Source organism: Tarenaya hassleriana, unplaced genomic scaffold (assembly GCF_000463585.1).
Source record: "Tarenaya hassleriana unplaced genomic scaffold, ASM46358v1 Cleome10, whole genome shotgun sequence".
NCBI lineage: Eukaryota > Viridiplantae > Streptophyta > Magnoliopsida > Brassicales > Cleomaceae > Tarenaya > Tarenaya hassleriana.
The window spans coordinates 1,169,513-1,178,563 of record NW_010960188.1 but is presented as its reverse complement, the minus strand read 5'-3'; the positions used below and the strand labels follow the sequence as shown (position 1 = coordinate 1,178,563).

Here is a 9,051-nt window from a genome sequence, read left to right as displayed (position 1 = left end):
CTCTTTCCCCACAAAACGCAGTAGAGCCCTATGATCAGCAATACCCCACCAACAACACTGCAACCACACGCATGCCATAATTAATAAATAAGATATAGGGATTATTTAATATTAATCAGTTAGTTAATCGAGATTAAAGACTGAGATTTAGTGCATAATTAATAACCTTCCGAGGCTAATGACGTCGCACAAGAGAAGAGCTGAAGAGAGGAGAGTGAGGAGGAGAGAGAGAGGAGTGAACATCGACAAGAAGACAGGCCCCTTCTTCTCTATCACCCACGATTGCATGTAATACGCCGCCCCCGTTACAATGAATCCCTGTTATTTAAATTATTTTCGAGTCGTTATTATTTGATCATATTTTTTTTTAAAAAAAAGATTTTTAATATATATGGGTTTAATTAGTTTTGCATGTATTAGATGAAGTCCTCCTCTTCTTTCTTTTATTTTATTTTTTATTTTTTGTTGGTGGGAGGATAATAGTTTGAGTATACTTTATACTTTATCCTAAGATTCGTATCCATATCATTCATTTAATTTATTTTAATAACAATGATTTGAATTGAATAACGCCAAACTCCGAAAAAGATGGATGGAGATGGAGGAATTTAATTACGCAGTAAACGACGGCGAGGAGTCTGAGGTTCCAACCAAGCTTCCATGCCGAGACGTCTCTTTCGAGAGCTATAGCGATGACAAATGATTGGATCGAACTTAAAAAGCATTGAAGAGTCGTGAAGAAAAGCTTCGAAGGGTAAGCTTTTATCACCAAGCCCTGTTCATACACATTCATTATACAGCAAAATAAATGATCCATGAAAACCTTTTTAGCTAAAATAATATATATATATATATATATGTACGTATATGTATACAGATGGATTAGGGTTTGTACCTGCAAGACGATCCAGAGACCCCAGAGAAGGTTAGAAGTGATCATGAGGAAGCAACCCTTGATCCACGTGGCACCACCGGAGGAGATGATATGGCGGTGATCCTGAACTTGGCCGTGTCGGTGAAGGCAGAATGGTAATTTCACATGGGGACGGGTGTATAGGGCAAGCGTCGCTACCCCTCCCATGCTCACGATTATCCCTACAAGCTTCGCCGTCCCTTGCACACTCTTCACCTTCAACCTCTCCATCCTATATATATGTATATATATTTGTAACACACACACACACACACACACACATATATATATATATATATATATATTTCAATTTCATATATAAATTTGTAGATATGAGGAATATATTATATTATGAAATACCCAAGAAGAAGGGCCAAGAAGAATGTGATGGCTGGGAGGGAGGCGGTGGTGGCCGAGGCTAAGGTGGCGGATGTGTAAGCCAATGCGACGCCGTTTAGGTCCAAACTTAGAGTAACACTGAAATTCCGAAAATCCAACGTTAACTTTCTAATTCTAGCCAATCATCTTATAGTGACGACTTTAATATATTAATCAGTGTTCAAAACAAATTAAATACAGCAATCTTTGAGTTCTGAACAAGCTTCCTTGGATTATATGCTTAACATATATGTAAATTAACATTCATATATATATATATATATATATGATCAAAGTGATATAGGTGTCAACATATATACCCAAAGAAGGAAAGCAGGAAGATCTTGATGAATGTCACGAATGAAAGAGGTGGAGCAGTTTTCCTACATACACCAAAAAAAAAATGAAAAATTAGTTGAAACGCTAATTAAACCGATATATAACATGAACAATACACACACACACACATATATATATATATATATATGTGTGTGTGTGTGTGTGTGTGGCTAACCGGTCGAAGAAGAAAGCGAGAGGAGCCAAGAAGATGGTGGCGAAAGCCTGCCGGTAGAAGACAAAGACGAATGTATTCATTCCTCTGTCGAAGACAGCCTTGGAGAGCAAGAACATTACGGCGTAAATCGTCTGTATCAGAATCACCACAAAATAGGGCTTTTTAAATTCCATGATTAATTATTTCGAAATGGAGTTTTTTTTTTTTTGGAATAAATCGTGTAGAGAAATGGGTTTCTCCTCGATTTTCTTTTCCTTTTTTTTTTCTTTTAGGAGATACGATTTGATTCAACAAAGAACCTGAAGTGGCATATATATTTATACCCACACGCCGATGGGAAAGCTCGCTGCAATTTCCACATTTCATAATCGAGGGGAAAAGTTGATATACGCAGGAGTACCTAAAATGATTGAGGAGAAGATTTAATTTGATTTCTTTTGTGTCACATCTAAGCTTACCGTCATCGTTGACCGATAATATTGTATAAACATATGGACCGGCTTCTACATGACTAATAACATCCATAGTTCTTATACAAACACTGCACATGTTCGTTATTTTACAAAAAATATATTATTATTTTTGTGCCATGGTATCGTATCGTGTATATTAAAGATGGTATACACACAATCCGTGTAGCTCCAGCCACACAAAAATGAAAATAAAAATAAGTAGTTCCGGACACGATATATTGAATCAAAACTAAAAAAAAAAACATAAAACATAACGGGCAAAAGGGGGGTAAAGGGTTTCATGACTCATGAACATGTGGCTAAATATAAAATAAACAAAGTTGATGGCGATGCATGATGCATTTGTTTACGCGCGCTGCAATAATTTCTCGGCTTATTTCAAATGGGCCATTCTTATATATTTCGCTTTAATTATATATATATATATATTCATTCTCAATGATTGTGAAATTATACTCAATTTGCATGTTTTGCATACGGCAAGGTTACCGTGGACACCCAACGAGTCTAAATCCATTTTAGTAATATCCATGCAACGTTACAGATCCCTAAATAATTTACTTTTTAGCACAAACGTTGGAAAAAATATATACACCAATATAAACAATAACCACCGTAAAAATCATGCACAAATAAAAAATATTGTAATATTTTTGTTGTGATTTTTTTTTTAAATCACGGATTTAAACATATTTACTTCGCTAGGTCTTGGACATATACTCCGGTTAAGTACTGTGTAGTTTTGGAGCAACATCAACGCGGTAATAAAAGCCACTTATGCATATTTATGTGATCAATTCACAACTTTTTTTTAAAAAAAAATTTTGTAGCCGGGGAGTGTCCGACACCTAATCAAGCTAATCCAATCACATAATATTCACCTTTTTAAGTGTCAAATAGCAGCATATTTTTATGGTACGTAACCTTAATTTGAAAAAGACGTGTAACATAATCTAAATTTAAAAATGGGTGTGTTATTTACGCATGAATCTGTATGTAAAGTAAAAATGAAACAAATGTGTTAGATTGATATATTGAACAATCCACAACTAGTTTTTTTGTGTTATTAATTAAGTGTTATCTTATAAAACAGTAATGTCATGTCCTGAGCCCAAACATGGCCTCTTTCTCCCCTCACATGTCGTATCTTGAAGACATTGAATGTGTTATGTATCAAGGACCTCCAAAGTGTTAAGAAAAAAAGATATTTCCTTGTGCCAACATAAATTATAATATATATTTACCAATAAAAAATGATCAATATATTTGTGTGCTTAGTACGGTGCATATATATGGATCACCAGTTGTGTACCAAAACATGTGATATAATGATACATATCACACATAATATATATATATGTAGACGCATATCTATTCTGCATGCATGCATGCATGCATCTGCTATCATTTATATATATAATCTTAGCTTATTTAGGCCTTAATATGAATATCATACTCGAGTTCTTTTAATCCGAAAAATACATCATAACATGCAAATAATGAAAAGCATGCATGTATATCTAAATGTGGACGGAGTAGTGAAGCCGATAAGGACTAATTAAGCATTATATATATATATATATATATATATTGTCTGTGTTGGAAGCATATACGCATCTTCGTCTTCCTTTTTTTTCCTTCGACCCACAAAGCATTGAAGCTGGACCTTTAATCCAAAGGATTAAAGCAAATAAAGGAAGAAAGACGAAAGATAAAAGCTAACGGTGGATATATTGATTGATTGATTGATTGATTGATTGTGTGAACTCTCGTTCGTTGTTATATTCTTTTACTAAAAGGAAATGAAATAAATAAATAAAATGAAAAAAAAGGTTTCCTCCTAAGCTAGGTTTCTTCGTGACTTGAAGTGTTGCGTTTCAAAACATATACCAATTGTACACAGCACGTGAAAAGCACACACACACACACACAAATTCATGGAATAATCGATTATCATTTTACTAAAATCAAATTAATTGAATCTGAAGCAAGTATGAAAATATAAAACGTCAAAATTTGATTGGTGTGAAAATGTCGTTTTCATCACACTTTAATTTTTTAAAAAAAAATTGAAGTTATTTTCATATAAATCGGAATTTTTCTGTTTGAAATATTAAAATATTTAATATATTATTTGACAAATATTATATTATTTTTCTAAATTATAATTAAAAATTTTAAATCAACGTCACTATATTAAATAAAAATTGTTTGTATTCGAAAATATTATATTATTCCAAAATTATAATTTTAAACTATTATTATGTTATTACTTCATTATACCACTGGAAGTTGGAAAAAGAAATTTATATGTTGTAAAGTAATATTGTTTTTACAAGAAGAAATGGGAGAATAAAAAAACAGATGGGCTTTTCTAATCCATTTTATTGTCGGCTTTGTTTTGGTGAGAATGGCCCAAGGCCCAAAAACCCATGACTCTTATATATGCCCATCACGTGGAGCGCACGTGGCCGAGAAGGTTTTATTTTAGGATGGTTTTCCTCTATCCCCTCCTAAAACCCTGTTCAATTCCCACCGCCCTGACAGAACCAGAAGCATTTCAATTTTCCGCCATTGAAGAGTCCTATGAAACCTCTCCATTTCCATTAAATTCCGTCAAGACCCTAGTCCACAGGCCATGCAATTCGGTTCTCTCTCCTCCAAGACTCTCCTTCTCCGCCTCTCCTCTTCTTCCACCTCCGCCTCGCCTCGCCGTGCGATCTCCGTATTCGTCGCTGGTTTCTCCGCCACATCGTCCTCGTTTTCCAACGGCCCGGGTTCTGTGTCCGGTTTATATCCTCCGAGACGTCCTCACCACGACGAGGAGTCTCGGAACGTTAGGGTTTCGGTGTGGTGGGACTTCGATAACTGTCACTTGCCTGTGGGCGCGAATGTATTCAAGGTGGCTCAAGCCATCACCGCCGCGGTCAGAAGCAGCGGGATCAAAGGTCCCATCACCATCACCGCCTTTGGCGACGTCTTCGGGCTCTCCAGGACGAACCAGAATGCTCTCTCCGCCACGGGAATCACTCTCACTCATGTCCCGCAAGGTTGATTCTTTGGTCTGGTTTCTTCTTTAATTCTGCTTCCTTAATTTCGACGAAAACGATGTAACTGCCACTGGGTCAAAGCCTTGATTCTTTGTCAATGAAGTATATATATATATTTCTACAAATTGAACGAGAAAATTTTGTTTAGTGAAGAACAGGGCATGACTAGCTTTAAATTTTGTTGATAGAAGCGTTCTAATGTGATCGTAGGTGGGAAGAACAGTGCTGATAGATCTTTGATTATAGATCTTCTGTGTTGGGTTTCTCAGAATCCACCTCCAGTTCACCTCTTCCTAATCTCCAGTGACAGGGATTTTTCAAGTATATTACACAAATTGAGAATGAACAACTATAACATATTGCTCGCGAGCAAGGAATCTGCCTCTGGTGTCCTTTGCAGTGCCGCGACAATTGCGTGGGACTGGAATGCATTGGCTAGAGGTGAGAACGTGACCGCTAAGCACTTCAACCAGCCGCCTGACGGCCCGTATCATTCTTGGTATGGTCATTACAAGGTTCCTCTTCTGGATCCTTTTGCAATCACTGAGAAATCAAGTTGTGCTGAAACTGAAGAATTATCTGAGTCTAATTCTAATTCTAGTTCGGATTCTACTGCCCGTTCAGTCCCAAAAAAAGTTGTGGAGCAGATCCGTATGATTCTTCTGAGTTCATACCCTAAGGGAACATCCATTGCTGAACTACGTGCGGAGCTGATCAAGAGCAATGCACCGATGGATAAAGGCTTCTACGTGTATAGGAAATTTTTCCGGCTTCTACTGTCCATGCCAGACATCTTTAAAGTTTATAAAGTGGGTGACGGCCAATATTTTGTTAGTGGGATCATGCGGAAAACGCCTATTCAGCTTAGTCCTGGCTCTGGCTTAGCTGCTGCCAATGAACAGAATGTTGCAGAGAAGGAAACTCATAAGGCTGCATCACTAAAACTAAATAATGAAGCATTAGTTGCTGATTTAGCTGTGGAAGCTAGACGAGATGATACACTAGGAAAGATGCAGCAGAACTTTACAGACATAGATAAGCATGCCAAAGAAGAAGGGCAAGAGTTAGAAAAGAGTTCCCAAGAGCCAGTTCCAGTTAGCGGGCAATGTGTTGAGGTGATGGATGGATCCATGACAAAGGATGATAAGGCTACTATGGTCGGGGATTCCGAAAAAGGTGGACTTGCTCAGACACTAAAGAGACTATGGTTTGGTTCATCTGAGACAGAATCAATGCATCCCCTAGAAATTAAACATGTTTCTGGAGATGGGTTGGAGGACAAAGGGGTTGTTGACATGGGAAAGATCAAGGATAAGGGCCTAAAACCATTCAATCAGGAAGTTGATCCCATGAGCCGATCTTCGCCTTCCACCTCTGTTGGATCTGCCATGGAGGTGAAAGCAAGTGGTTCAGTAGGGAATGAGAAATCCATGAGTCCAGGTTTTTTTAATCGATTTCGGAAGTGGCTCAAGTCTTGGGGAGGGAATACAACCACAGCAGAGCTTAACCATGAAGCAAGAGGAACTCAAGAGCTAGTGGATGTTAGTTCTCAAGCCCACGAAATTTTTGCTAAAGATTCTTTATGGGGTGATGTTGAATATTTCATTAATTCTCCAAGAGGATACACCATTGTTACTCACTCAAGGACAAGGTGTGAATTACTTACTCGAGTACTGTCTCCTTGTGAAGTTGACAATAATCATAATATGTTGTCCTGAGGTTCAACTAATTTGATGTTCTTTTTTTTTACCTGTCAGGGAGGCATTGGCAAGGAATCTACAGAAGGAAGGACCTTCATGTCTCAAACCTCTGAGCGAATCCAATATGATTAATTTCATTGATCTGTTAATATCAGAGAAGAAATGGATCGAACAGAATCCTGCAGACTCCTTACCTTTTAGAGTCGCCAAGAAAGGCTCTAGCCTTAGCCATTCTCATGCCGCAAATGGGTTGAGATTCTTATTCTTGGATTCCTCAAAATCACTGTCGCAAGAACAAGATTGTGAGCAAATGCCCAAGAATGTTGCTCATGCTGGAGTTTCTGTTACGACACCTGTGGACCGGAAACTGCCTGAAAGATCCAGAAGCGATGTATTGGCAGATTGTCAGAAGCTGGTGAAGAAGATAATTGTGGAAAACCCTGGAGGCTATAAGATGGGCAGCTTCAGGAAAGACTTCTTGGAGGAATTCGGGTACCATTTAGACGTTCGGAAGCTCGGTTACGAAAAACTGCAATCCCTGATCCAAGTACTGCCCGGAGCAAGGATCGAATCGGGATTGATTGTTCCTTCGACCACGCCACCTGATGGCAGACCATACCGGAAATGTAGAAAAGATGATGAATCAGATTTGTCATTTGATGAACTCGGTCCAGTTTCCGGAGCTAACACATCCAGAAAGCTTTCTGAATACGAGCCATCTCTTTCAGGAGATTCTGATTCTGATCCAGAGACTGAAGCCGCCATGAAAGAGAAAGATGAGCAGAAGAAGAAGCAGGACATGCGTGGAGAAGAGAAAGATAGTTCCTTGACACAAATCCTGGATTTATGGCACAACCGCAAAGAAGGTGATGATGATAAGAACAAGGAGAAGCCTGAAACAATGTACAAGACAAAGCTAGTTCGTGTCGGCAGAGGCAGCGGTAGTAAGAAGCAGAAGCCTACGACGACGTATTCTTTCGTGGAGGATTCAGATGGAAATATCGACAAGGAAAAGCTGGTAGATGGAATATTGGGTAGCTTGAAGAAGAAGTTAGGTGAGTCAAGAATTTAGGGATGAACCCTAAAAATCTGTCGTGACCTGACCTCCATTAATGCGTCACATTTTTTTCGCTGTTCTGATATCGTTTATGGAGATTTTCAGAATTTTGATAAGAGTAGAGATGGTAAATAGTATTCGGCTTCATGTTTTTGGTTTCTCCATGTAACCGAATCCGGTTAAATCCTCATGGACATAATTATCAATTGGCAAAACCGGGAGGCCTGATCCGGTTTATGCAAATACCGTATGGGGACCAAAATAGACAAGTACACGCACATATAGAGCTCATGTCGTATATGGTTCATCATTATTCTTTAAAAAAACATTAATTAGGGGTGTCAAAATGATCGGGTCGGACCGATCTGAGCCCGACAGAAGCCCAGAGAATTGCGAGCCGGCCTGACCCGAAACATGTGTGGATTTAAAATCTTATGCCCGAAGTCCAGCCCCATGGGCTTTTTTCAGGTTCGGGCCGGGTTTCGAACTTAAACTTTCAAACAAAAATTAACAAACAAAAAATAAACTATAAAAATATAAATAAAAAATCATCCAAATAAAAAAATTAATATATATATATTGATAAAAACATTTATTATTATATATATATATTTTTTTGATTTAAGAAAATTAAAACTCAAAATTTTAAATTTTTATATAATAAAAAAGTTTATTTAAATATTAAATTGTTATATTTTTAATACTAATGATATTATAATTTTATATACATTATGTTATTTATTAAGTTTTTCATTTTTTTTATAATTCTCTATTATATATATATGATTTAGTGAATGAATATGTTTATATATGTATGTATGTATATATATTTATCTATATATATATTTATATTATATAATTAAAATTTTATCGGGTTGACGGCTCGACCTGAACCTATATTTTTCGGGCCGGCCCGGTCTGACCCGATAAATGATCGGGTTCTAATTATTCATGCCTAAGTCCGTT

General features: G+C 37.2%; 2 protein-coding genes across 4 annotated transcripts in view; one reads left to right on the top strand and one right to left on the bottom strand.

The window, feature by feature from the left end:
- Window positions 1-2,079, bottom strand: part of LOC104799413 (WAT1-related protein At5g64700) — a 2,382-nt gene extending 303 nt beyond the window's left edge. Inside the window, exons 1-7 of the mRNA XM_010521938.2 lie at window positions 1,806-2,079; window positions 1,612-1,674; window positions 1,274-1,390; window positions 896-1,145; window positions 617-775; window positions 167-318; window positions 2-57 (exon numbers count right to left, since the gene is read on the bottom strand). Of these exons, the coding sequence (XP_010520240.1) occupies window positions 2-57; window positions 167-318; window positions 617-775; window positions 896-1,145; window positions 1,274-1,390; window positions 1,612-1,674; window positions 1,806-1,978 (970 nt within the window). The 5' untranslated portion in view covers window positions 1,979-2,079. The remainder of the gene's footprint in view (window position 1; window positions 58-166; window positions 319-616; window positions 776-895; window positions 1,146-1,273; window positions 1,391-1,611; window positions 1,675-1,805) is intronic.
- A 2,733-nt stretch (window positions 2,080-4,812) lies between these two features.
- On the top strand, window positions 4,813-8,294 carry LOC104799402. 3 transcript variants are annotated; one of them, XM_010521919.1, is made up of 3 exons: window positions 4,813-5,328; window positions 5,539-6,979; window positions 7,086-8,294. In XM_010521919.1, exons 1-3 carry the CDS (start codon window positions 4,917-4,919, stop codon window positions 8,098-8,100), a joined length of 2,868 nt encoding a protein of 955 aa, XP_010520221.1. In that variant the 5' UTR covers window positions 4,813-4,916; the 3' UTR covers window positions 8,101-8,294. The 3 variants fall into 3 exon arrangements, with proteins under 3 accessions (XP_010520221.1, XP_019059691.1, XP_010520230.1); XM_019204146.1 differs by having other exon boundaries at window positions 5,079-5,328; window positions 5,598-6,979; window positions 7,086-8,293; XM_010521928.1 differs by having other exon boundaries at window positions 5,260-5,328; window positions 5,633-6,979; window positions 7,086-8,293.
- The last annotated feature ends 757 nt before the right edge of the window (window positions 8,295-9,051 follow it).

Bases quoted from the DNA above. Each gene is read 5' to 3' on its own strand.
- LOC104799402 (XM_010521919.1), top strand. From the start codon at position 4,917: ATGCAATTCGGTTCTCTCTCCTCCAAGACTCTCCTTCTCCGCCTCTCC. The intron at 5,329-5,538 runs GTTGATTCTTTG...ATGTGATCGTAG, and splicing joins TCTCACTCATGTCCCGCAAG to GTGGGAAGAACAGTGCTGAT. The intron at 6,980-7,085 runs GTGTGAATTACT...TTTACCTGTCAG, and splicing joins GTTACTCACTCAAGGACAAG to GGAGGCATTGGCAAGGAATC.